The sequence below is a fragment of the Tachyglossus aculeatus genome, chromosome 4, assembly GCF_015852505.1.
Source record: "Tachyglossus aculeatus isolate mTacAcu1 chromosome 4, mTacAcu1.pri, whole genome shotgun sequence".
NCBI classification, from domain to species: domain Eukaryota; kingdom Metazoa; phylum Chordata; class Mammalia; order Monotremata; family Tachyglossidae; genus Tachyglossus; species Tachyglossus aculeatus.
In genome coordinates this window covers 107563875-107591307 of record NC_052069.1, presented here as the reverse complement: position 1 = coordinate 107591307, position 27433 = coordinate 107563875, and the positions used below count along the sequence as shown (strand labels likewise).

At 45.5% G+C, this 27433-nt stretch overlaps 1 protein-coding gene across 3 annotated transcripts; it reads left to right on the top strand.

Moving 5' to 3' along the window:
- On the top strand, positions 1-27433 carry INPP5E (inositol polyphosphate-5-phosphatase E). 3 transcript variants are annotated; one of them, XR_005450400.1, is made up of 12 exons: positions 1-20; positions 534-1660; positions 6849-6972; positions 10513-10610; positions 13241-13365; positions 14031-14150; positions 15898-16005; positions 17464-17625; positions 17759-17874; positions 20361-20497; positions 24975-25864; positions 27081-27433. XR_005450400.1 is itself a non-coding variant. In XM_038745904.1 (11 exons), exons 2-11 carry the CDS (start codon positions 804-806, stop codon positions 25105-25107), a joined length of 1980 nt encoding a protein of 659 aa, XP_038601832.1. In that variant the 5' UTR covers positions 1-20; positions 534-803; the 3' UTR covers positions 25108-27008. The 3 variants fall into 3 exon arrangements, 1 of the variants encoding a protein (XP_038601832.1); XR_005450401.1 differs by lacking the exons at positions 24975-25864; positions 27081-27433 and adding exons at positions 18527-18622; positions 19192-19306 and having other exon boundaries at positions 20361-20437; XM_038745904.1 differs by lacking the exon at positions 27081-27433 and having other exon boundaries at positions 24975-27008.

Genomic DNA, 27433 nt, shown 5'->3' with positions numbered 1-27433 from the left:
AGTACAGTGCTCTGCACACAGTAAGCACTCAATAAATACGATTGATGATGATGCTGCTGCTTCTCATCTCCCATCCCCCTCAGCACTTATGTACATATTCTTACACTCTGTTGCCTTCCCTACCTGTAATTTATTTTAGTATCTGTCTCCCCTACTAAATTGTAAGCTCCTAGAGGGCAGGGATCATGTCTGCTGTGGTCCAATCACTTAGTACAGGGCTCTACACAGATTAAGTGCTCAGGAAATACCACTGATCAGTGGCATTTTGGACCCAATTTTATATTGGAAGGGGAAAGCTGCAAGTCTTCCCACAGTCAGCATTGTTGTGAAAGCACGGTTTCTGTCTTATCTACTCGTACTCTTGTTGAAATGTAAAGCGATAGCAACTTTTATGTACACAGTTATCGAGCCTCACAAGATTTCTTCCCCTCTTTTGAAAAGGGATTTCATCGTATGCTCCTTGGTTAACTCTTCGTGTTTAGTTCTGCATTAGGTTGGCTGTCGGAGATCCAGCTGACTGCTTTTTCTTTTAGAAATTTCTAGATAGCCCCATTTCTTGAGGAATTCCAGCCATGCCACAGTTTGCTGAGGCAGTTTGGCTCCTGCACGTACCCAGGAGTGAGATGACTTTGGGCCCCGTGGCCTCCGAGTTTCGCTTTTCCGCAACGGGGCAGGCGTTGCTCTACGATTACGGTATGCCAGCGAAGAACGCTCCTTCAGGAAGATTCAGCTCCCGGGAGACTTTATAAGGGGTCAGCCCCGTGGACGGGCATTTTTACCTGCTTCCCCGCCAGCCGCGGAGAATGGAGCCTCCGAACTCATCTTCCCAGCAACCCACTGTCTGTGCCCATCCCCAGACTGAATGCAGAGCGGCACCAAAAGGAAATCAGCCGAAGCCAACCGAGCTCCCTGTGGGAAAGGAGGCCCCCAGGATCGGCCGGCCCACCCAGAAGAATCCAGAGTCTCTTTTCAGTGCCATCTTAAGGTTTCCGACCGAGGAGCTAAAGAACAACGCAAAGATCCAGTCTATCACCCCAAAGCCGCCCCGGAAGCCGAAGCTCGAGCGGACGGCTTCCCTAGACGAGAGGGGTTGGAGGGGAAGGCATTTTCGAACCAGCCAAGAGGGCTGGACGGACCCGAACGAGACAGGGTCATCGAATGGTTCTCTGCAGGAGGGGATCCCCAGCCCCCCGCCCGTAGGTAAAGCAGCCCATCCCGCCAGCCCCCTGCCCCGCGGCCTGAACCACTTGCAGAGCACATCCTTGCAAGACATCCCCGAGCCGGGGGGCTTGCGAAACAGTTCCGACCCCTCTTCGCGCCTGGAAAAGCATCGGGCTCTGGTGCCCAGTGCCTCCCTGGAGCTCCTCCCCGGGATCCCGGGATTGGGAAGCAAACTTCGACTGTCCAAAGTAGTGCCCTTGCGAGCCCTTCCCCCCGTGGAGCTGAACGTGGCATCTCACTCCCTGAGGACGGCTAATCGGATCGACTCGGACTGTGCGGATTACAGGCATCAGGCTCGGAAGAAACTGGTCCGGACCAACAGCGCCCTGAGCGATTCCAGGCTGTCCGGCAGCATGGTCTGTGACGACGGCTCCACGGCCTCCATGAAGTCTACGTTTAGCCTACTGACGCCCATCCGCTCCAAGGATGTGCGAAGCAGGTAGGGGGTTTTCCCTTTTTTATGGGGTAATTTCGCCGACGGTGTGTGCCCGGGCGGGACCTCCTCGGTCCTCCGGGAAGCAGCCTGGAGGTGGAGGGAGGTTTGCCGGGTGGGTGAACTGCCCTATTGCATTTTCTAGAAAACTGGAGGACCAAAAAAGGTACCTCTAGACTGTGAGCTCGTTGTGGGTAGAGATCATCACTGTTTATTGTTATACTGTACCTTCCCGAGCGCTTAGTACAGTGCCCTGCAGACAGTTAAGCGTTTAATAAATACGATTGAATGGATGGGTGAATGAATGGCAAAGCTCCAGCTGCTATTACTGTCTTTATTCTTCTATCTACTTGGCTTAGTGCTTAAGCTCTCTCCGGCTAAGGTGTCCCGGTAGAGTCATTATCCGATTGGGTAACTGCTTGCCGTGATTTTTTTTTTAATTAAAAAATGATACATAGGCTCTATGTCGGTTTAGTATTTCATCAGAATAGATTTTTAAAGCTTCAAAAGATTCCTTTTGTTCCTATTTCATATATACATCATTCTCAAGGAACCCGATCAAATGATGAGGTCTCATCGCCATTTCAAACTGCCAGACCAACTGTTGGGGGCTAAAGCTATAATCGTTTCCCTTTATTTTTTAGCGGAAAGCTTAGATGTGAGGACTGTAGCTTTTGAAGGGAACAGAAAAGGCGGTTTCCATTTCTAGGAGACAGGCTCGATTCAGGACCTGTTGAGCTGGCTTCTGATATTTTAGCAAGCTATAGTCAAGATGAGAACAACTGTAATCCATGTTTATAATGCTTTTTTTAATGCAGAACCCCAGGATTTATAATTTCAGGTTTCAGTTTTAGTGTTGTCTGTGTAATGAAATCGCGAAAGCAGTTAAGTAATAGGACATACTTCAACAGGTGATATTATGGTCTGCCCTCGGATAGGGCTGCAGGAAGACCCAATTTCAGTATTGTCTCGCGACGAGTAATGTCTCCCATTGCCACTTGAAGCCTCGGTTCCCAAAACTCACCTGATGTATTTCTTTGGGGAGATAAAATGCCAAGTCCAAACTAAGACTTGTGATTGCCTCTCCTTGACCATCACCACTGTCATTTCTTGTTAACTGACTGTGTTTTTTGCTGAGATATCTATCTATCAATCTATCTATCTATGTATAGTACCTCATATTCTTGAACATCACATTCCTCCCCTGAGGGAATTCCAAGCAGCATGGCCTAGTGTTTGACATGTAGTAAATACTTAAATACCAGAAAAAAAAAGAGAACAATAAAGTGGATGACCAAATCAAGAGCAGTTCTTGGTCCTTTAGAATAAAGTTTTTGTAGTAATTGTAGTAGTAATCATTAGTAGTAGTAGTTGTAAAAGTAGTACAAGTAGTAGTAATAATAGAAGCAAAGCCACAGAACTCCCTTAAGGAGTATATTATTGCAGGAAGCCATTCTGCTCTTTTCTCCTTGTATCAACATGAAACTTCATTATTTTAGGGCAAACTACAGGACTGACATGGGAAAGCACTTCGAATCAGCAGGAATATTTGAAGGAAATGCCAAAAGGTTTGATGTTAGTCTCCTATATTGTCATGTAGGTTGCGTATTGATCCTTACCCACCTATTTGGTTGCAGAAGAGAATGAGTTGAGAAACGGAGAGGTATTCGACTATACATTTAAGCAGGAATTGAAAATAAAAATGCAGTCACCTGCTTTGGTCTTTCAGTCTACTTAAAGCCAGCACTTTCCAGACAGTCAGTTTCTAGTCAGTCAGCCTATTGTGAAAAGAAGTGTCCGTCACTTATTGGTCTTAAATTGTAATGAAGCTGAAATTTCAAAAGTGCTTCAGAGCTTCTAAAATATTCTTTTTTTACTTAAATTGTAAAATATCAATCATTGGGTCTGCCTCTAGCTTCAGAGTTGACTGTGCAGTGGAGAAAACATTTTTCCACAGAATAATATCCAAGAGCAATTGCAAACAAATTTGATCATCAGCGGTACTAATACGAATAATAATCATCATCATCATCACTGTGGTATCTGTTAAGGATTTACTATGTGTCAAGCACTGTCCTAAGTGCTTGGGTAGAAATAAGTTAATCAGGTTCCACATGGGGAGAACAGATATTTAATCCCCTTATTTTGCAGATGAAGAAACTGAGGCCCAGGGAAGGTAAGTGACTTGCCAGAGGCCACTGAGGAGACAAGAGGCAGAGCTGGGATTAAAACTCAGGTCCTCGGATTCCCAGGCCTAAGCTCTTTCCCCTTGATCACATACATGATAGTATGTAATAAAGGTATTTGCCTGTTGAGTGCTATGCACTCTGCTAGGCACTTAGAAAAAAAAAAGTTCAACAGAAGCGTGAGACACGTTCCCTGCCAAAAAGGAGCTAATGGGGGAGACAGTTAGGAAAATATTAACAACTAGGACAGTCATAAATCTAAATAAATTGCCTGTGCAATCAATTCCATATAGGTTCTGGAGGAAGGTATAAATCACTGTTTAAGTGCTCGAGCTGACTTGTTGGGTTTGGATATTGGGAATTAAACGGAGAAGACGTGTCGGAAAACGATGGGATTTTGCGAGCACTTTGAAGATCCGGGGAGAGCTGCGGTCTGTTGGACTTAGGTGGGGAAGAGTGGAGTTCCAGACGAGTGGAATGGCGGGGGCGAGCGAGCCGAGATGGGAGAGTAAAGAGCGGGAGGTACAGCTGAAGGTTGGCTTGGGAGGAACAGAGCGAGGCAGCGGGAGAGTAGTGGGTTGTTAAATTTTACTTTGTTTTGCTTTTCATTGTTTGAAACATTTCCAATAGTCTGCTCCAAGTTTGAGTCTGGAGGGAAATCTTGACGGCTACAGGAGTGTTCTTTATGCAGGTTTAGTCATACGACATTGCACAATAATCATAAGGTGGATGTAGGGCTCAGGAGCCCGTGGAAGTACTTAGGCTGCTGCTGGAATTACAGCCGACCAGCCTCAGCAGAAAGGAAAGGTGAAACTACAGGCTGTGATCTCCTCCCAACAGTGTGCATGGGAAAAGCAGCCAATTATCCTAATATTTCAAATTTGCACCTGAGTGAAGTTTCTCTCAGATTTCTTTCATTTTGCAGCGTGTGAAGCTTGCTAACCGGCAGATAATGCGTGATGAACTCATTAATTATGTGGACAAGAGATCACAAATTTCGCTTTCATCAGACACCACATTCAGGGAGTCTTAAGTGAGACCTTCATGTATTCGGGCTAAGAGATCCACTCATCAACTTTACCATTGGCAGGGGTACACAGAATATGATATTAATCCTTCCACATGAGGAAACAAGATGCAATATAGCACTGGAAGGAAAATAGCGAGTCTGGGAGGTATTCAGAAATACCCAACTGTCCCATGGCTGGATTTTCAATAATTGTGATATTTGTTAACACTCAATCAATCAATCGTATTTATTGAGCGCTTACTGTGTGCAGAGCACTGTACTAAGCGCTTGGGAAGTACAAGTTGGCAACATATAGAGACGGTCCCTACCCAACAGTGGGCTCACAGTTAACACTTACTTTTGCTAAGCACTTGTACGAAGCGCTGGGGCTGATAAAAGATAATCGAGTCGGACACAGTCTCTGTTCCTTGTGGGACTCACGGTCTGAGTAGGAGAGAGCAGGTATTTATTCTTCATAGTAAGAGAGAGCAGGTATTTATTCTTCATTTTACAGATAAAGAAATTTAGGCACCAAGAAATTGTGACCTGTCCCATAGCAGACAGATGATGGAGCTGGTATTAGAACCCAGGTCCTCTGATTCCCAGCCAAGTGCTCTTTCCACCATGCCACCTTCATCCTTGGACTGGATCTGTCCTGATGATTTTGAATCTACTTAGTACAGTGCTCGGCACATAGTAAATGCTTCATAAATACAGTTATTACTCTTATTTCAAGGGGACCTTAGAAAATTACATTTTTCATTTTTGATGTTCCCTACACAACTCACTACAACTGCATGTCCCTCCAACTTCCTTCGCTCAAAAAAACCCCTCTTCCCTGCCCTTGCCAGAAAAAGAAAACTCTCAGAAGCACTCCAAAGTGCTCTCTCCATTCAAGAGGATACACTTCATCATAATCATCAATCGTATTTATTGAGCGCTTACTATGTGCAGAGCACTGTACTAAGCGCTTGGGAAGTACAAATTGGCAACATATAGAGACAGTCCCTACCCAACAGTGGGCTCACGGTCTAAAAGGGGGTATTCTTGGTGTATTCAAGAATACACTTGGGGGTATTCAAATGAAAGTTTGGAGGGACTTGGTTGTACTGAGAAGCAGTGTGGCTCAGTGGAAAGAGCCCGGGTTTTGGAGTCAGAGGCCACGGGTTTGAATCCCGGCTCCGCCACTTGTCAGCTGTGTGACGTTGGGCAAGTCACTTCACTTCCTTGGGCCTCAGTTACCTCATCTGTAAAATGGGGATGAAGACTGTGAGCCCCATGTGGAACAGCCTGATCACCTTGTATCCCCCCCAGCGCTTAGAACAGTGCTTTGCACATAGTAAGCGCTTAATAAATGCCATTATTATTATTACTGTTAATTTTGGAATGGATGAAGCTAGTTTAGGGTTTTCCTGTGATGTGAACATGCATGAACCAGTCTGTTGCGTGTTTTCGTTTTTTAATCTGACCTAAATTTGTGAGGGGTTTTGAACCGATTGAACCATTTTAGTTCCTAGGACATACATTCGCAAAAGATGTGGAGCTTTAGGCTCGACTGGGGAAATTCTAGAAAGTGATTTCCGGATCTTGCTGGCTGCTTTTCCCACTGTGAGCTGATAAAGAACAAGTGCTACGAAGCTTAGAGTTGTTGATCCTGGATCCTGTAAACCGTAAGCTTGTCCTGTGGACTGTAAGCTCATCGTGGGTAGGGAACGTGGCTACTAAATCTGTTGAATTGTACTCTCCTGAGTGCTTAGTTCAGGGCTCTGTGCACAGTCAGGCTGAATAAATGCCACTGACTGCTTAAACATATTTGAAGTTTGTCTCCCTGAGTTGGCTTTAGCCATGAGTTTTCACTCCATTTGTACTGGAAATAGATTTCCCCTTTCATGCTTTATTTCTGCTCCGAAAACATGTGCTGATGGCAAGTCACTGTGGGATATGTTTGTGGAATTTGTCCTTAATTCATCTGAATCCAGTTTGTTTCATTCCTTCGCAGGAGCTACTTGGAAGGAAGCCTCTTAGCCAATGGTGCCTTGTTGGGAGCGGAAGAACTGGTTCGCTATTTCCCAGATCGGAACATTGGCCTTTTCGTGGCCACCTGGAATATGCAAGGCCAGAAGGTGTGGTAAACTTGTCTGCCGTCTTAGGCCCGGAGGTTTGTGGAAGTGATAGAGGGAAGTTGGAAAGGAAGGAAAAGCTGTTGAAGATTTCCTTTCATTTGGGTGGGCTCATGGTTAAAGCAGCTGCCCAGGGAACTTGTGAGTACCCCCTGAATTTCTGCCCTGTTGCTCTATTTCGAATAGTTCTGTGACTCAGTTTCCCTACCTGCTGAATCAGCAGCTTGGCAACCCACCTAAGGTGATGGGAAGGCAGTCTAAACCACTTGGTGGAGAGTCACCAAATGAGAGAAAGTAGGAAGGGAATGGATCTACCGTGTTGGGAAGCAGCATGGCGTAGTGGGTAGAGCAAGGAGTTGAGAGTCAGGAGAACATGGATTCCCGGCTCTGCCACGTGCCTGCTGTGTGGCCTTGGGGAAGTCATTTTACTTCTCTGTGCCTCAGTTACCCCATCTGTAAAATGTGGGTTGAGACTGAGCCCCATGTGAGACAGGGACTGCGTCCCTGTGCTTGTATCCCCCCACAGCATTTAGTACAGTGCCTAGCACATAGTAAGCACTTTAAAAATACTATTATTATTATTATTACCAACTCTGTTATATTGTACTTTCCCAAGGGCTCAGTACGGACCTCTGCACACAGTAAGCACACAGTAAATTCCATTGATTTAAGAGCATTATCCTTTTAATTATATTGGTTCCTGTGGAAAATTCAGTGTAGGAAGAAATACTCTTGTACCAGATTTAGTCAAGTTGGAAAAGCGTGTAACTCCGAGGAATTAAAGGGCCTCCTTTCACTTATTGTTCTGAACTCGCCTCTGTGTCTTGGTAAATCTTACACAATCCCAGGTCCAGGTTAATCCCCAGCAGGTGCATAAGCAGATTTTATAATATTGTTGGCAGTTTCCTGTGTTATCCTGCAGAACTTGCTCTTTTCAAAGTCTGGGTTGAAAACAGGGGGTTAAATTTAATTTCCGGTTAAAATCACTGAAAACTGGGAACGGGAGTTCTCCCCCATCCCAGCAGAATTTATTCTTCAATCTGTCAATCAGTGGTATTTTATTGAGCGCTTATGATGTACAGAGCACAGTTCTGAGCACTCGGGAGAGTACAGTACAAGAGAATTAGCAGATTACGTTCCCTGCCCGTATTGAGCTTATAGTCAAGAGGGGGAGAAAGCATAAACATGAATATATAATCCACTTATAATACATAATTTAAAAGTATGTACACAAGTGCTGTGGGTCTGGAGGTGGGGCGAATATCAGATGTCCAAAAACCACAGATCAAAGTGCCTAGATGATGCAGAAGGAAGAGCAAGCCAGGGAAAAGGGGACTTATTTGGGGAAGGCCTCTTGGAGAAGATGTGACCTTAATGGTGCTTTGAAGGTGGTGAGACGGGTGGTCTGGTGCATGTGGAGGGGGAGGGAGTTCCAGGCTACAGGGAGGATGTGGGAAAGGGCTCATTGGCGAGATAGAAGAGACTGGGGCACAGCAAGTAAACTAGTGCCAGAGGAGCGGACTGTGCGGGCTGGGCTGTAGTAGAAGATTAGTGAGGTGAGGAAGGATGGAGCGAGCTGATTGAGTGCTGCTCTAAAGCCGATGGTAAGGAGTACACAGTCAGCCTCCCAATTATCTTGGCCGGACTTCAGATTTACCTGTTTAAATCCACGATGGTAGAAGTCGAACAACATCGTATTAAGTCCAGAATTGAAGAACGTCGAAGACAACATCTTATTAAAGCAGACAGGAGCATACTTACGCAAAGGCCCAGGCCTAGGCCTCCCTCACACGTACATATCTGTAATATATTCATTTATTTATATTAATGTCTGTCTCCCCCTCTAGACTGTATGCTCACTGGGGGCTGGGAATGTGTCTGGTGATTGTTATACTGTACCCTCCCAAGCGCTTAGTACAGTATGCACACAATAAAAACGATTGAATGAATGAATGCCACATAGCTGGGAGTCCCCATGGTTGGCACTGGACTGTACTTCCTTCTGGCCAGCCCTCCTAGTGTCCGGATCTTCCTCTATTGTGGCCCACTCTGCCGCAGCCAACCCAGGGCTCTTGCTGGTGACATTGAATTGAGTCCCGGGCAGCCTCCTGGTTTCCTGATCTGCACATATTAAACGCTCAATTAGTACCATTGATGATACCCCACCACTGGAACAGACCCTCCTGTCACCCTTCCGAGCACAGGTCTCAGAACCGAATGAGGGCGGTTTCCGTGGGACTCTCATCAGCTCAGGTAAGTGAACAGGATCCTCAATGGAAAGGAGCAATTTTCAAGCACCTCTACTCCCCAGACCTATTTCATCCATTCAGTCGGATTTATTGAGCACTTACCGTGTGCAGAACACTGTACTAAGCACTTGTGAGAGTATAATACAACAATAAACGGACACATTCCCTGCCCATAACGAAGCTTACAGTCTAGAGGACATACCGGCAATGCCTTCACTCTGGACAGGTTTTATTAACTGTTTAGTTAATGAGCTACCCTGCAGACCAATGCTTTGCATGATTATGAAAAAGATGGTTGCGTGAGCGTTACAAGGCCTCTGGGTTGGTGTTCTAGCTCTGGTGTGCATTTGTTCTCTGTCGTCGGTCAAGGTACTTACTTTCCTGTATCGTGGTTTTCCCCATTTACGAAACGGAAATAATATTAACTCGAGAACGGTGCTTGACACATCTGTTGTTGTCTTATGCTGTTGAGTCGTGTCCAACCCATAGCGACGCCTTGGACGCATCTCTCCCAGAACGCCCCACCTCCATCTGCCATCGTTCTGGTAGTGGATCCATAGAGTTTTCTTGGCAAAAATACGGAAGCGGTTTACCATTGCCTCCTTCCGCACAGTAAATTTGGGTCTCCGTCCCCGAGTCTCTCCCTTGCCGCTCGCTAGCTACTGCCCAGGTTAGGAATGGAGTGGTTATGCCTCTGCTTGACTCTCCCTCCTGTAGTCGAGACTGGTAGAGTGCTGGAAACTCTCCAGGTGCGACTCTGAGAGGCTTGACACATAGTGAGTGCTTAGAGAAAATAATAACGACAACAATAATAATGATATAACCTCAGGCAGGGGAGATGAAATGGAAGGGAGTGGACCTTAAGTGTAATCGATGAAGCGTTTGGTCGTCTTCAAATGAATGCAGGGAACTTGACTGCCAACTCTTCCAAACGCGTAGTACAGTGTCCTGAATCAATCAATCAATTGTATTTATTGAGCGCTTACTGTGTGCAGAGCACTGTACTAAGCGCTTGGGAAGTACAAGTTGGCAACATATAGAGACAGTCCCTACCCAACAGTGGGCTCACAGTCTAAAAGAAGGAGTAAAGTCCTGAAGGAGTAATTACTCACTAAATACCATCAACGGTACTGACGATGACAAAAGCGTTGGTTAAAGTGCAAGACCATCCGTGTCCTACTGAAGATCTGAGTAGATACTGTTCAGTTCGGACATGTCTCTGAAAATTTAATAATCCATTCAAGCGGTCTTTTTCTGTTTGGCAACTGTAACAGGCTCTGCATCTTTTCTGTAGGAACTTCCTGAAAACCTGGATGATTTCTTGTTGCCTTCTGAGACTGACTATGCCCAGGATATGTACATCATTGGAGTGCAAGAAGGCTGCTCGGACAGGTAGGGCAGCTGGTAAATTAGCCCATCACTTGACTGAGCTGGCAGTCACCTCGCCTGTTTCCATAGTACCGCAACATTGATCAATCAATCAGTGGGTATTTATTGAGCTCTTACTGTGTGCAGAGCACTGTCTTGTAGCCCTCAAGTTCTCTTAAATTTTGTGCTCTCATGAGCTGGCAGGTCTTGTTGCAGGTTCATGTCTTCTCCTTTTATTTTAAAAATGGTATTTAAGTGCATACTATGTGCCAGGCATTATACTAAGCGCAGGGGTAGGTACAATATGGTTGGACACAATTCCTGTCCCTCATAGGGCTCAGAGTCTTAATCCTCATTTTACAGATGAGGGAACTGAGGCACAGAGAAGTAAAGAGACTTGCCCGAAATGTGACACAGACTTATGGCAGAGATGGAATTAGAATCCAGGTCCTCAGACTCCCAGCTTGAACTCTGTCTACGGCCACATTGCATGCAGTTAGTGCTGTTTTAAGAGGGAGGAAATAATAATGATAATAATAATAATGATGGTATTAAGCGCTTACTATGTGCAAAGCGCTGTTCTAAGCGTTGGGGGGATACAAGGTGATCAGGTTGTCCCACAGGGGGCTCACAGTCTTAATCCCCGTTTTACAGATGAGGGAACTGAGGCACCGAGAAGTGAAGTGACCTGTCCAGGGTCACACAGCAAACACGTGGTGGTGCTTCTGACTGTCAGGCCCACGTTCTATCCACTAGGCCACGTTGCTTCTCATTGGACACAGTCCCTGTCCCACACGGGGCTCACAGTCTTAATCCCCATTTTACAGATGAGGTAACTGAGGCCCAGAGAAGTTAAGTGACTCTTTGGATTCCTTAAAAATAATAATTGTGGTATTTGTAAGCACTTACTATGTTCCAAGCACTGTACTAAGCACTGGGGTAGATACAAGGCAATCAGGTCCTACACAGGGTTCACATTCTAAATAGGAAGAACAGGTATTGAATTCCCATTTTGCAGATGAGGGAACTGAGGAACAGAGAATAAATGACTTGTCACGCAGCAGGTAAATGGCAGAGCCAGAATTAAGAAGCCAGGTCCTCTGACCCTCAGACCCAAGCCGATTGGGTTGGGGTGTGTCCAACCCGATTTGTTTGTATCCACCCCAGTGCTTAGAACAGTGGCTGGCGTATAGTAAGTGTTTAACAAATACCACAATTATTATTAATTATCTACCCGAGCCCCCAGCGCTTATTGCAATGCCTGGCATATTGTAAGGGCTTAATAAATATGAGAAGGGTGGGAGAGAGAGAGAAAGAGAGGGAAAAGAGACAAAAGAGAGAAAGAAAGGAAAAATGAGCATTCTCCCAGAAAGTGGGACGTGCTGGCCTGCGACATAAACTGAGTGGCTCAGTGGAAAAGAGCCCGGGCTTTGGAGTCAGAGGTCAGGGGTTCAAATCCTGGCTCCGCCAATTGTCAGCCGTGTGACTTTGGGCAAGTCACTTCACTTCTCCGGGCCTCAGTTACCTCATCTGTAAAATGGGGATTAAGACTGTGAGCCCCCCGTGGGACGACCTGATCACCTTGTAACCTCCCCAGTGCTTAGAACAGGGCTTTGCACATTGTAAGTGCTTAATAAATGCCGTCATCATCATTATTATTATTATTATTATTATTATAAACCTGGAAGTCTACAGTTGTGCCTGTCGGGAACTTCAGTCCCAGCGGATGCACAGAGGCAAACAGTCCGCATCTCTTAAATTCCTCCTCCCGCCCTTTGTCGTCATTGCCATTATCCTTCTCCTCCTCCTCTTTCTTTTCCTCCTCCTCCTTCTTTCCCTTCTCCTTCTCTTCTTCCTCCTCCTCCTCTCCTTTCTCCTTCTCTTCGCCCTCCTCTTCCTTCTCCTCCTCCTGCTCCTCCTCTTCGCCCTCCTCTTCCTTCTCCTCCTCCTGCTCCTCCTCTTCTGCCTCCTTGTGCTCATCCTTCTTCTTTTTCTCCTTCTTCTCCTCCCTCTAGACTGTAAGCTCACCGTGGGCAGGGAATATGCCTGTTACATTATTATATTGTACTCTCCCAAGTGCTTAGAACAGTACTGTACACACAATAAGTGCTTAATGAATATGAGTGACTATAAATGCATCACTCTGTTTGTGACCAGATTTTTTTCCCCTGAAAGTTAAGAAACTCTAGCCTTTCAATTTCATGATGATTATTTTATTATTATAAATCATCATCATCATCATCAATCGTATTTATTGAGCGCTTACTATGTGCAGAGCACTGTACTAAGCGCTTGGGAAGTACAAATTGGCAACATATAGAGACAGTCCCTACCCAACAGTGGGCTCACAGTCTAAATAATAATAATGGTTCTAGTTAAGCGCTTACATTGTGCCAAGCACTGTTCTAAGCACTGGGGTAGATTCAAGTTTGTCCGGTTGGCTACGGCCCCCGTCCCATACGGGGCTCACATTCTTAATAGTAACCCGGTGTGATTTTGCCTGTATATTTGAAGGAACTTTTGTAATGTCGCATTTCATTTCTCCACTTTTCTTCGGTTCCTCAGGAAAAGGAGGGAATTTTCTGTCTTATCTTTATTCATTGCCTTTCCGTCGACGTGCTCTCAATTTAACGTTTCTGTTTTATGTCTCCAAGGCGGGAATGGGAGATCCGTCTCCAGGAAACCCTGGGACCCCATTATGTAATGTTGTATTCAGCCGCCCATGGTGTGCTCTACATGTCGGTATTTATAAGGAGGGACCTCATCTGGTTCTGTTCAGGTAGGACATCGCACTTAGGAAAGCAAAGATTCCTAATTCTTTTTAGTAATGTCTGTTTATTGTTATATTGTACTCTCCCGAGCTCTTAATACAGTGCTTTGCGCATAGTAAGTGCTCAACAAATACGATTGAATGAATTAGTGAATGAATAGCTGTGTTAGTGTGGCTTCTGGGTGTGGAATGGAAACTGTTCCAGTCATCTGAAAAGCCAGTTGTTGCCATTGCTGCTATTCTAGGGGTCTCCAGGGAACCCAGAGTTGACACTTATAGTGTGATTGCTGTGAATACCTAAACAGTTCCCTGGGTGGAACTAAACACCGGGAGTCCCATGGACTGATTCTTTTCCTTCACCCCTATATCTCAACTAGGATTTCAGTTAAAAAATGGGTGCCACGTAGGTAGTAGATTGCAAATTGTAACTTCCATCAAGGGTCTCCGCACCCTCTTTTGGTGTGAATCGTGTGTCGCCAAAAACTAGAAGCACTTGAATTCTGCTGAACGTTAGCCACATCACAAACTTGCCCTGCACCCGTGGGCAATGAAGGATTTGCTTACAGGTTCCTTAGGCTCAACACGTTTGAAAGGTAGAAAAGATGACTGCAGTATTTAACCGACTAGTTGAACCAATAAGACTTGTGGGTTTCTTTCTCCTCTGTCAATCCCAGAAGTGGAATATGCAACAGTGACAACCCGAATTGTGTCTCAGATCAAAACCAAAGGGGCACTGGGGATCGGCTTCACTTTTTTCGGCACCTCCTTCCTCTTCATCACGTCTCACTTCACCTGTAAGTCCTGTTTTCTGTATTAATCGATTTCATTTAAATCTTTTAACCCTTGTTGCCAACTTGTACTTCCCAAGCGCTTAGTACAGTGCTGTGCACACAGTAAGCACTCAATAAATATGATTGATTGATTTAAGAATGAAAAAGCTGGTTCTTTCCCATCAGATCCTGGGTAACGTCTGTTTTACTGCTTCAGTCATTTCTGACCCTCAGAGTTAGGTGATCCGGTTTTTGTCAGGTCTTTAACGGACACCTTATTGCCTCAATGCCTAGCTATACATCTTGAGCTCAAACCCCTGAATCCCACAACTTGTTACATTTTACGTCACCGTGTGCTGCAGTTGTATTCGAACCTAGTATTCGAGGCTTGTCATGTCTGGACTATAGGGAAAAGTTTTAAAATAAGTGAGTTGGAGAGATTGTGGCTGCCTTCTCCATTAAACTGTAGACTCCTAGAGGGGAGGGATTTCATCTTTTACTACTGGATATTCCCCAAGTGCTTAGTGCCACAAGAGTGGGAGCAGGATGGATAACAGGGGGGCTAGAGTAAGACGACTCCTTCCTCCTCCTCACTCTCTTCTTTCCTTCCTCCTCCTCTTCCTCCCCCAGCCCCTGTTCACCTTTCCACGTTAAAATCGCCTACAGAACTTCGGTGGGGTAACTTGAGGGGAATCTCTCCATTTTGCCTCTTCAGTTAATCAGTCGTATTTACTGAACATTTACTTTGTGCAGAGCACTGTACTAAGCACTTGGGAAAGTGAAACAGTTGGTAGAAACGTTCTCTGCCCACAGCAAGCTTACATATGGAGGGGAAGACGGACATTAATATAAATAAATGAATTATGGGTATGTACGTAAGTGCTGTGGGGCTGACAGAGGGGTGAATAAGGGGTGCAAATCTACGTGCCTAGCGATCACTGGGGCCAAGGCATTAGTGGAATGACTGCAAGGGCTCTTCCCTCATCCTGGAGACAGGTGAAGCTGGGGCTAAGGAGGCAGAAGCAGGCATAGTCCCCAGAAATTGTATGCACCAAGGTAATATCATCATAATAATTGTGGTATTTGATAAGCGCTTACTATGTGCCAAGCACTGTTGTAACAGCTGGGATAGATACTAGTTTATTAGGTCAGACACAGTCCCTGTCCCACATGGGGCTCACAATCTTAATCCGCGTTTACGGATGAGGTAACTGAGGCACAGAAAAGTTAATTGAACCGCCCAAGGTCACACAGCAGATATAATAATAATAATAGCATTTATTAAGTGCTTACTATGTGCAAAGCACTGTTCTAAGCGCTGGGGAGGTTACAAGGTGATCAGGTTGTCCCACGGGGGGGCTCACAGTCAACCCCCATTTTACAGATGAGGTAACTGAGGCCCAGAGAAGTTAAGTGACTTGCCCAAGATCACACAGCTGACAATTGGCAGAGCCGGGCTCCCAGGCCAGTGTTCTTTCCTCTAGGCCACCCTGCTTCTCTGACATAAACCCACTGGCCCCAAATCACAATTCTCCAACTGATTCAGGAAAATCCCTCCCTTTCGCTTGAGTTACCTAGATAGCTTGGAGAGGTGCAGAATCAGAACATATGTTCATTTCCAAACCACAGATGGGGTTAAAATCTTCTAAAGACTCTGCCCATAAAGTGGGGCCACGTGACAGACGGCAGCCCAGATCTCAAGGATGTGTCTGCAGGGTTTCCAAGCCAGGATGTGGATTCATGTGAATATTTATGAATATTTTCTCTGCAGCTGGAGATGGGAAAGTGTCTGAGAGGATGGTAGACTATAATAAAACGATTCAAGCACTTGCGCTTCCCAGGAATGTTCCAGATACCAACCCGTATCGATCCAGTTCTTGTGAGTCATTCAATCCTAACTGCTTAGCCTCGAAACAGAGGTATTTTCCGTAACACTCTTTCTGATTGTACATCTGAGTACCCTTAAAATGAAGAGGGTTTATTATCTTCATTCTCCTTGGGCGGTTTTTCGACTGGAAAGTTTTAAGAGTCGGGGCTCCCTTCACTTAGAACCCCGAATAATGATTCTTGAACTAGAGATGTTAATTAGTCCCTAGGGACCTCGCTTCGTTGAAATAAAATTACTACTCCGAAAATGAGGTTTGGTGGTATATTCACTTCCTTCCATTAGAAAATCCCCAAATGTTTTACAATGATCCTTCTCACCATGACGACAGGAAGCAAGGGTCAAGGTCTTTTCTTTTAACAGGTGGAAAAACAGAAGCCCACAGACATTAGATAAACATAGACTTCCTGTGATTTCTCAGGGAGTTGGTAGTACAGTGGGAAGCTCTCCTGTGTTGTCCCCTTGATGATTCATTCATTCATTCATTCATTCATTCATTCAGTCGTATTTATTGAGTGCTTACTGTGTGCAGAGCACTGTACTGAGCGCTTGGGTCCCTACCCAACAACAGGCTCACAGTCTAGATGATCTGCAGCCCTCTTATGTGGAAGAGCAAATGAAGCCGTTACTTCGTGACTGTCTGTGCAGATCTCTTAGCACAGCTGTAGATGTTTTTTTCCCCTTAATAACAATAATGATAGCATTTATTAAGCGCTTACTCTGTGCAAAGCACTGTTCTAAGCGCTGGGGAGGTTTCAAGTTGTCCCACGGGGGGCTCACAGTCTTAATCCCCATTTTCCAGAGGAGGTAACTGAGGCCCAGAGAAGTGACTTGCCCAAAGTCACACAGCTGACACGTGGCGGAGCCGGGATTTGAACCCATGACCTGTGACTCCAAAGCCTGGACTCTTTCCACTGAGCCACGCTGCTTCTTAATGGTGTTTGTGAAGTGCTTACTGTGTGTCAGGCACTGTTCTAAGTGCTGGGGTAGATACAAGCTAATTAGGGAGGACACATGGGGCTTTGCAGTCTTAAACCCCACCTTGTCAGATGAGGTTACTGAGGCACAGAGAAGTGAAATGACTTGCCCAGGGTCACACAGCGGACAAGTGGTAGAGCCGGGATTAGAATCCAGGTCCTTCTGCCTCTATCCACTAGGCCAAGCCGCTTACTGTGCCCCTAGGAAGGTTTTCCCACCTAGCTTTGTCCAAGCTAGTTTCAGCACTTTTGGTCCGTCCCCTGTCCTGCTCTGCCAATCCCAGGGATGTCCCAAGCTCTTAATCTGGTTGAGACCCCGGAGGGGCAGGGACGAGAAGTTTTAATTTAATTTGGGAGGGTAGCAAGAAGTTTTAATTTAATTTGGGAGGGTAGCTGACCAAGATGCTCAACGTTCGTTGCCTTGATCGACGGCTAGGAAGCGTGGGCCGGATAAGTCACTGGTCTTCTGTTTTAGCGGATGTCACGACTCGATTCGATGAAGTGTTCTGGTTTGGAGATTTCAATTTCCGACTGAATGGCGGACGGGTGGCTGTGGAGTCCATTTTGAAGCAAAATTTGGAAACGGACATGTCTGAGCTACTTCAGCGTGACCAGCTAATTAAAGAAATGAACAAAGGCAAGTGCCGTTCTTCCCGCTCAAGGTGAACCTGTACGCAGCTCTCTGCACGGACAAGATGAATCGTCTCGTCCGGCAGAGTGGCGACAAGGTACCGGAGGAGGCTCTTTACGCTGCGTTTTCCCTCCCTCAGGATCAATTTTCAAGGGATTCAAAGAAGCAGAGATTCACTTCCTCCCTTCGTACAAGTTTGACGTTGGACGGGACAGCTATGATACCACTTCCAAGCAGAGGACTCCTTCATACACGGTAAGGGTTCTTTGGTCCTCACACTTCAAGCCTAGGGTACCCCTCCTTCTACGGTGCCGGGTTCGCCTCTATATATAACTGAGGAACGGAGGGGTGTGCTGTGATGATGATGATGATGGTGGCGGTGGTATTTACTATGTGTCAAGCCCTGTACTAAGCGCCAGGGTAGATACCAGCTAATCGGGTTGGGCATCTTCCCTGACCCACAGTCTCAATCTCCGTTTTACAGATGAGGTAACTGAGGCACAGAGAAATGAAGCAACTTGCCCAGGGTTACACAGCAGACAAGTAGTCAAGCCGGAATTAGAACCCAGGTCCATTTGACTCCTAGGACTGTACTGTATCCACTAGGCCATGCTGCTTTCCCAGAGAGGCTGGGAGATGGATGAGCTTGGACCCGGGGCTCCTCGAGGTCAGGACTCAGGGTTCCCTTCTACCCTGTAACATGGCAGTTGGCAGATATCTCTCCACGACCCACGTGCCGGAACAAATATTTCTTGTTTGCTGTAGCCAGGCCCCGTCTTAGCTTACATGCTGTTCACCTCTTCCGATCAATCAATCAATCAGTCATATTTATTGAGCGCTTATATTTGAGTACAAGTTCCAAATATATATGCGAGAGTAAGATATTTTTGTGAATTTTCATCTTTAGGTTTCCGATCTTTAGGGCAGTGAAATTTGTAGTTTAAACTTCTAAACGGAAATGAAGTAGAGACCGACTTATCTCCTGGCTAATGGGCATTCGGAGGTAAAATTATCTGTTTTGAGAGTTTCTCTCTTGGTCACGCCACTGCTTTAGCCAAATTAATAGCACGCTTAAAACAACCAAGGCCAAAAATTGCCAGTTTGAGAAACTGCAAAGTGACTATCGAAAGTCACTGAGCCCATGACCTGTTAAGTCTGCTGCTCATTTGGCTTACTTGTAAAACCAGTCATGGAATGTCCTCTAACAAAGATCCCACCTACAACAGAGCTTTATTCTATTTCTATTCATTTATTTATTCTATTTATTTATTTATTCTATGTATTTTATTTTGTTAGTCTATTTTATTTTGTTAGTATGTTTGGTTTTGTCTCCCCCTTTTAGACTGTGAGCCCACTGTTGCGTAGGGACTGTCTCTATATGTTGCCAATTTGCACTTCCCAAGCGCTTAGAACAGTGCTCCGCACACAGTAAGCGCTCAATAAATTGATGATGATGATGAGACACAGACCTGACGAGGTGGACCAGGGCAAAGATAGTCACAACTTTCAAACGGCCCAGTTTGGGCTGCTGAAATGTAACTTTGCTTCTCCCTGCACTGAATTTCATTTCAGTTCACTTCAGTGGGATCCTGTTATTATTTGTGACCCATCTGAGGAGTCACAGCTGTAGAAAAAGCCCCTGTGCAAACTTTCTGAAAACGCTCTCGAAGATTGCAGCTGAGGGAAGGTACGCTCAGCCAGCTATTTTTATAAGAGCGCTTACTGTGTGCCGACCACTGTACTGAGTGCTTGGGAGAGAACAATATGACAGACACATTCCCTGCCCACAACAAGCTTATGGTCTAGAGGGGAAGACAGGCACCAATATAAATAAATAAATTACACATTTATTCCCTGTGGGGCTTGGGAAGGGGGATGAATAAAGGGAGCAAGTCAGGGTGACGCAGAAGGGAGTCGAAGAAAAGGAAAAGAGGGCTGAGGGAAGGCCTCTTGGAGGAGACGTGCCTTCAATAAGGCTTTGAAGGTGGGGAGAGTCGTTGTCTGCCGGATATGAGGAGGGAGGGGGTTCCAGGACAGAGGCAGGATGTGGGCAAGAGGTTGGCGGCGAGTTAGATGAGAGAGTACTCTTAAAAAATTAATAAATAAAAATGTCCATGAAGCTCACCTACACAGTTTTGCCTTCATGCTTAGATATAGCCCTTTATCTCCAGGGCTAGGAGTTACCCTTAATTTTGTGCCCTGCTCCTATAGCTTCTACGGCAGAGGGTAGGAAACTATTTTATACCGTGTGTGTCGTCTCAGATTAATCACGAGGAAGAGACGGGCGCATATGCTGGACTGATCCCATCTGTCCTGAGTTCAACGGGGCGGTGGGCGGGTCGTTCAGAAAATCTGGGTGAGGATAGACAGCCTTGGGCTCCTTGTGACACCGAGGGTCCCCAAAAGACAAGCTGCGTGGTGTAGCGGATAGAGCATGAGCCTGAGAGGGAGAAGGTCATGGGTTCCAATGCCGGCTCCATCACTTGTCGGCTTGGGCAAGTCACTTCGTTTCTCTGGGCCTCGTCGGGAAAATGGGGATTGAGACTGTGAGCCCCCCGTGGGACGGGGACTGGGCCCGATCCGATTTGCTTGTATCCACCCCAGTGCTTAGTAAGCGATTAACAGATTCCACTATTATTATTAATCCCCAGTTTGGGTCAGGTGGGGACGGGGGAGCCTTCCGACCACCGAGCGGATCTCTCCGATGGTTTCCTGCACTTTTGCCATTCTTGCCCTTCCAGGATCGTGTTGTCTACAGGAGCCGTGTCAAAGATGACATTTCCCCGGTGAAGTATTCATCCTGCCCCGGGATCAAGACCTCTGACCACCGACCGGTGTTCGGCCTGTTCCGGGTGAAAGTGAAACCCGGGAGAGACAAGTCAGTACCCTGATGGGGCCCCCTCCTCTCCAGGGGCCGGGGGTTGGGGGGCTCGGGTCAGCGCTATGTGTGTCATTCTAGCCATTTGGCAGCTGACTTCTGGCTTTGGCTTTGCTCTAGGGGCAACTGGAAGCATTTAATGCCTCAGAAATTCTCTCCCCTGCCAGTCGTGCTTGTTAAAATGATTTGAAGGAGGATTTTTCGTCTAAATAGTAATAATAATGATGGCATTTGTTAAGCGCTCACTATGTGCCGAGCACTGCTCTAATCGCCGGGGAGGAGGCAAGGTGATCAGCAGCGTGGCTCGGTGGAAAGAGCACAGGCTTTGGAGTCAGAGGTCATGGGTTCAAATCCCAGCTCCACCAATTGTGAGCTGTGTGACTTCGGGCAAGTCACTTAACTTCTCTGGGCCTCAGTTACCTCATCTGGAAAATGGGGATTAAGACTGTCAGCCCTCCGTGGGACAACCTGATCACCTTGTAACCTCCCCAGCGCTTAGAACAGTGCTTTGCACATAATAAGCGCTTAATAAATGCCATCATCATCATCAGGTTGTCGCACATGGGGCTCACAGACTTATTCCCCACTTTACAGATGAGGTAACTGAGGCACAGAGAAGTTAAGTGACTGGCCCAAAGTCCCGCAGCTGACAGTTGGCAGAGATGGGATCTTTTCCTCTCCCCCTCCTCCCCGTCCCCATCCCTACTGCCTTACCTCCTTCCCCTCCCCACAGCACCTGTATATATGTATATATGTTTGTATGTATTTATTATTCTATTTTATTTGTACATATTCTATTTGTTTTATTTTGTTAATATGTTTTGTTTTGTTGTCTGTCTCCCCCTTCTAGACTGTGAGCCAGCTGTCGGGTAGGGACCGTCTCTATATGTTGCCGACTTGTACTTCCCAAGCGCTTAGTCCAGTGCTCTGCACACAGTAAGCACTCGATAAATACGATTGAATGAATGAATGAATGGGATTTGAACCCATGACCTCCGACTCCCAAGATCATGCTCTTTCCATTGAGCCACGCTGCTTCATCAAAACGTCCCCCCGCGCCAGAAATTCGTGTATATTAAGTGACGGTTCCCTTCTTCAGCTGCAACACTTTCATTTCGTTGAGCTCAGTTTCCCCTAGGCCTGCTCCCCCGTTGTAAATTCGGCAGTCTGGAAGGAGCGCCAATTTTCACAACACTGAGGTCAGGTTAGTGCTTTGCAGCAGGTTATGCACCGGATTCCCAAACAGCATCGCACTACCCATCTCTGGTGGCGTGAACAAATTACTGTGCTTCCCACAGTGGCATTATCTTAGGCGTTGGGAGAATTGGGATTATGGATTCCAAACTAAAATTGAAAATGTACGGGAGTTTATGACCGAGAGAGTTGATATCAAGCAGTGGTATTTATTGAGCGGTTACTAGTCATTCATTCAATCGCATTTATTGAGCGCTTACTATGTGCAAAGCACTGTTCTAAGCGCTGGGGGGATACAAGGTGATCAGGTTGTCCCACGGGGGGCTCACAGTCTTCATCCCCATTTTACAGATGAGGTCACTGAGGCTCAGAGAAGTGAAGTGACTTGCCCAAGGTCACACAGCAGACGTGTGGTGGGGCTGGGATTCGAACCCATGACCTCTGACTCCAAAGCCCGTGCTCTTCCCACTGAGCCACACCGCTTCTCTATGTGTAGAGCACTGTACTGAGCGCTTGGGAAAGTACAATACAACATTCATTCAATCGTATTTATTGAGCACTTACTGTGTGCAGAGCACTGTACTAAGCGCTTGGGAAGTACTAGTTGGCAACATATAGAGACGGTCCGTACCCAACAGCGGGCTCACAGTCTAGAAGGGAACAACAGAATTAGCAGATGCGTTCCCTGCCCATATCGCTGTTATTAGTATTATTAATAATAATCATTACATTTATTTTCATTCATTCATTGTCGTATTTATTGAGCGCTTACTGTGTGCAGAGCACTGTACTAAGTGCTTGGGAAGTACAAGTCGGCAACGTATAGAGACGGTCCCTACCCAACAACGAGCTCACAGTCTAGAAGGGAACAACAGAATTAGCAGATGCGTTCCCTGCCCATATCACTGTTATTAGTATTATTAATAATAATCATTATATTTATTTTCATTCATTCATTCATTCAATCGTATTTATTGAGCGCTTACTGTGTGCAGAGCACTGGACTAAGCGCTTGGGAAGTACAAGTCGGCAACATATACAGATGGTCCCTACGCAACAATGAGCTCACAGTCTAGAAGGGAACAACAGAATTAGCAGATGCGTTCCCTGCCCATATCACTGTTATTAGTATTATTAATAATAATCATTATATTTATTTTCATTCATTCATTCATTCAGTCGTATTTATTGAGCGCTTACTGTGTGCAGAGCACTGGACTAAGTGCTTGGGAAGTACAAGTCGGCAACATATACAGATGGTCCCTACGCAACAACGAGCTCACAGTCTAGAAGGGAACAACAGAATTAGCAGATGCGTTCCCTGCCCATATCACTGTTATTAGTATTATTAATAATAATCATTATATTTATTTTCATTCACTCATTCATTCAATTGTATTTATTGAGCGCTTACTGTGTGCAGAGCACTGGACTAAGCGCTTGGGAAGGACAAGTCGGCAACATATAGAGACGGTCCCTACCCAGCAGTGGGCTCACAGTCTAGAAGGGGGAGACAGACAACAAAACCAAACATATTAACAAAATAAAATAAATAGAATATGTACAAGTAAAATAAATAAATAAATAGAGTAATAAATAAGTAAAAACATCTATACAGGTGCTGTGGGGAAGGGAAGGAGGTGAGGGGGAGAGGAAGGAGGGGGAACTTACTGTGTGCAAAGCACTGTACTAAGTGCTTGGGAGAGTACAATATAAAACCAAAAAGTGGGAGGGGAAGAGGAAGGAGGGGGAACTTACTGTGTGCAAAGCACTGTACTAAGTGCTTGGGAGAGTACAATATAAAACCAAAAGCACATTCCCTGCCCACAACGAGCTCAGAGTAGCGAGTGTACAGTCTGGAGATCAGCTCCCGGTCTAGAGGTGTAAACTCCGTGATGGTTTCCTAAGGCTCTCTACTGAGATGTCGTTGTCTCAGGCTGAGTGATGTGAAAAATCAGCATAAATAAATCAACTCTAAAGTAAATCATGGAAAACAGCTCCTGTCCATGCACGCCCGTTTTAGGTTATAATGCCGGAAAATTTCTGAGCGCCAGCCGGAATGGGGCTTTCTGGTGCAGAGCTAGGCTTGTGGTAGGCATGTCATAAATACTGGTGATGAGAATTTATCGAACCTTTACTCTGTACAGAGCATGTGGAAGAGTGCAGTAAAGTTAGTAGACAAAAGCCTTGCCCTCAAGAAGCATCCAGTATAGCGGGCAGACACTAAAATAAACTCTCTACTCAAAGAGAGGGTTAATCTTAACCCTGATTTCACTTCTAAGGATCGTAAAACGTCGGGCAGAAAGTAACCTGTTCAGTTTTACCTGTGTTAAAAAGAACCGGGCCTCAGGTGTCTGGGAGTAAATACAGCTACGTGAATTACTTCAAGGGGAAATGAGATAAAATTGTTATAAGGTACCTGAATGATTTCCTCACAATTGCTGTCACTTCACTTCTCTGGGCCTCATTTAATCTTAACCTACACTCTCGATTGCTTTTTAGCATGTCTTGCTTACCTCATCACCTTGCAACCTCCCCAGCGCTTAGAACAGTGCTTTGCACATAGTAAGCGCTTAATAAATGCCATCATTATTATTATTATTATTCTCTGGACCTCAGTTCCTTCATCTCTAAAATGGGGATGAAGACCATGAGCCCCCCCGTGGGACCACCTCATCACCTTGCAACCTCCCCAGCGCTTAGAACAGTGCTTTGCACATAGTAAGCGCTTAATAAACGCCATTATTATTATTACTATTCCCTGGGCCTCAATTCCCTCATCTGTAAAATGGGGATGAAGACCGTGAGCCCCCCGTGGGACAACCTCATCACCTTGTAACCTCCCCGGTGCTTAGAACAGTGCTTTGCACATAGTAAGCACTTAATAAAGGCCATTATTATTATTATTCTCTGGGCCTCCGTTCCCTCATCTGTAAAATGAGGATGAAGACCATGAGCCCCCCGTGGGGCAACCTCATCACCTTGTAACCTCCCCAGCGCTTAGAACAGTGCTTTGCACATAGTAAGCGCTTAATAAATGCCGTTATTATTATTATTATTATTATCACCTTGGTGGAGCTGGGGGCAATTTCTTCCGTTGTTCAGAGTTTTTAAGCAGCTTACCTAATACCTCTCTGGAAACGGGAACTGAGAAAGCCTGAGGTGATGTGAAGAGAGAGTGTTGGGCTGTTCCTTGTGGTTTTCCGTAGTCTAAATGGTCATCCCTGGCTCTCACAATTAAGAAAAAAGTAATTCTTGTTAACGATTTCTCTTTATATTGTAGCATCCCTCTAGCTGCTGGGAAGTTTGACCGAGACCTGTATTTAATAGGAATTAAGAGACGCATTTCAAGGGAACTTCAGCGGCGCCAAGCCATAAAGGATCAGAAATCCAGTGCCATCTGTTCTGTTTCTTAAAGGTGTCCTGCCTAGCAAGAATCGGACAAACCAGAAAGCACTTCATGTAGGAATCCATGTTACAAAAAGGGGACGGGTTTCCTGTTGTGATTCTGCTGCTATTCATTCCTGGACTAGAAGAATGACTTACAAGCCATCCTGACTGTTGAAATGAACAATTATTGAAACTACTCGTATGAAATGTAAAATATTAGTGCCCCAGGGCTATAGCTAGGAACGGAAACATCCAATTCTGACATTTCACACTCCTTGTGAGTAAATAAACCTTGAATTCATTTGCAATTCTTTTATTCCAGCCAGGGCAACCTGCCCTTATTGACTTTTCAGATAAATCTGGCCTTTGCCAAGGCAAGCAAGGTATTCTGTTGTTGTATCATTGGTGTATTAGTACAATCATTGACACTCACCAGTTGCAAATATTGGAACCCAGTTTCATCCCAAGGATCTAAAATGCCCTAAGCAATAGTCCCCTAAAATTTCCTGCAAAGAATCCTTTTGGTATCCAAATCGATTTCATCTTTTCCCTCAGCCTCTGCCTCCTAATCCTCAGCATAGTAGCAGCTGTCCATTCCTCATCTGGCCATCTTAATTAAGAACCACCAAGTCCTACTTGTTTCTGTGTTTTGACTCCTTACACATTCCCCCACCTCTGTTGGTACACTCAGCTCTGCCATAAAAAGTGTATTTTCAGCAGGCGTTTTTGCCGGAAGACAGAGAACGTCCTTTCGACGACGTAAGCCTGGCTGGACGTGCCAAGGTACGGAAGAAGCTGTGAGCGTACCACGGCGTGACTTTATCTCAATGCAAAAATCCGTAAGAATGAAACCCTTGTTTTAGAAAACTGGATATACTTCCACGAGAAATGGAACCCAGAAAGGTGGCACCCTGCTTCCTATCAGTCAGTCGTTGCATCGATGGTATTTATTAAGCACTTTCCATGTGCAGAGCACTGTAGTAACTGCTTGGGAGAGTACAGTTTAACAGTCCCTATCCACAACGAGTTTGGTTTAGAGATGAGCGTCTTACCATTGCTAGGGCAGTGCAAGTGGGGAGATAATTTAAGGGAGGGACCCAATGCCTATTTTCGGTACCGATTCCCTGGCTGCAGGGAGCAGGATCCACTCTGGTGCCGGCCTTTGGGACTCCAAAGAAGTCTCCGTTTGGCCTGGAGTCATCCCTGCTAGCAGGGGAGCAGTCCTGGATCCTTCTTCATTTAAGCAGCGTCCGATTTGATCCTTGGACCCTCCTGATCCGGCCCCCAAACTGGCACCGGGAGATGGAGGACAAGCTCCTTGTGAGCACAGAACGTGTCTGCTTATCGTTACATTGTACTCTCCCAAACGCTTAGTACGGTGCTTTGTACACAGTGCTCAATAAATAGGATTGAGTGAATGAATCCACTAAACAGCTAATCATCTGGTTGTATCCCTTGTCGACCCACTTAATATCAGCACTACAGGAGCCCGTTGGTCCCATGATTTTCCCAGACCACGTCAAGCTCAGTTTGACAAGTCCCACATGGGGCTCACAGTCTTAATCCCCATTTTACAGATGAGATTTTTAGAAATATCGTGCTAAAGGTTTGGGGGGGAAAGCACATTTTCTAAGGGCTAAATCTGAAGCTGGTTCAACGACATGGTTTGTTCAGGCCATTTGTCCTAAACATGTTGGGCAGAAGGTAGAAAACTGTTCATTGTCTTTCCAGTAGACAAAGGTAAATGGGTTGCATTGCGGGATTGTCATCCTTTTATGTTCAACCTTAGGGATCAACTGGAATTAGTCTGACTTTAAGTTTCTACACATCCCTACTACTGTATTGTGCATGTTCCATTCCACGAGAATGTATCCTCTGAATATGCAGAAATCACGGTGCATTCAATCCGGTATCCTAAATTATTTATTTTTCCATATTTATATTTTTCAATAAATGTATATAATGAAATCTCAGACTCTCCCTTTTTTCTTTTGAGCAGAGATTGAGTTTTAAACATTGTTAGCTGGTAGAGGTATAGATGGACCTTTCGTGTTCTCTGGAGCTCGACGGAAAAAAACGCAAGAACCAAAATTTGAGGAATTTTGCCCGATTACCAACTGACTTCAAAGTTGACATTTCAACCACAAGATTTCGATCTTTACCGAGGAAAAGTGAGTACAGTTCTAGGAAAATTGATAGAGGTAAAATTCCCCACTTTGATCACTAAAAGTATTTTACAGTAACTACTGTAAAGTTTGAATTTCCAGTTAAGTGCCACCAAAATTTCGGCTTGAGTCAGCTTTCTAAACAGAGATCTTGCTTTATGAAACCCTCAATACAGCAGAAAGTATT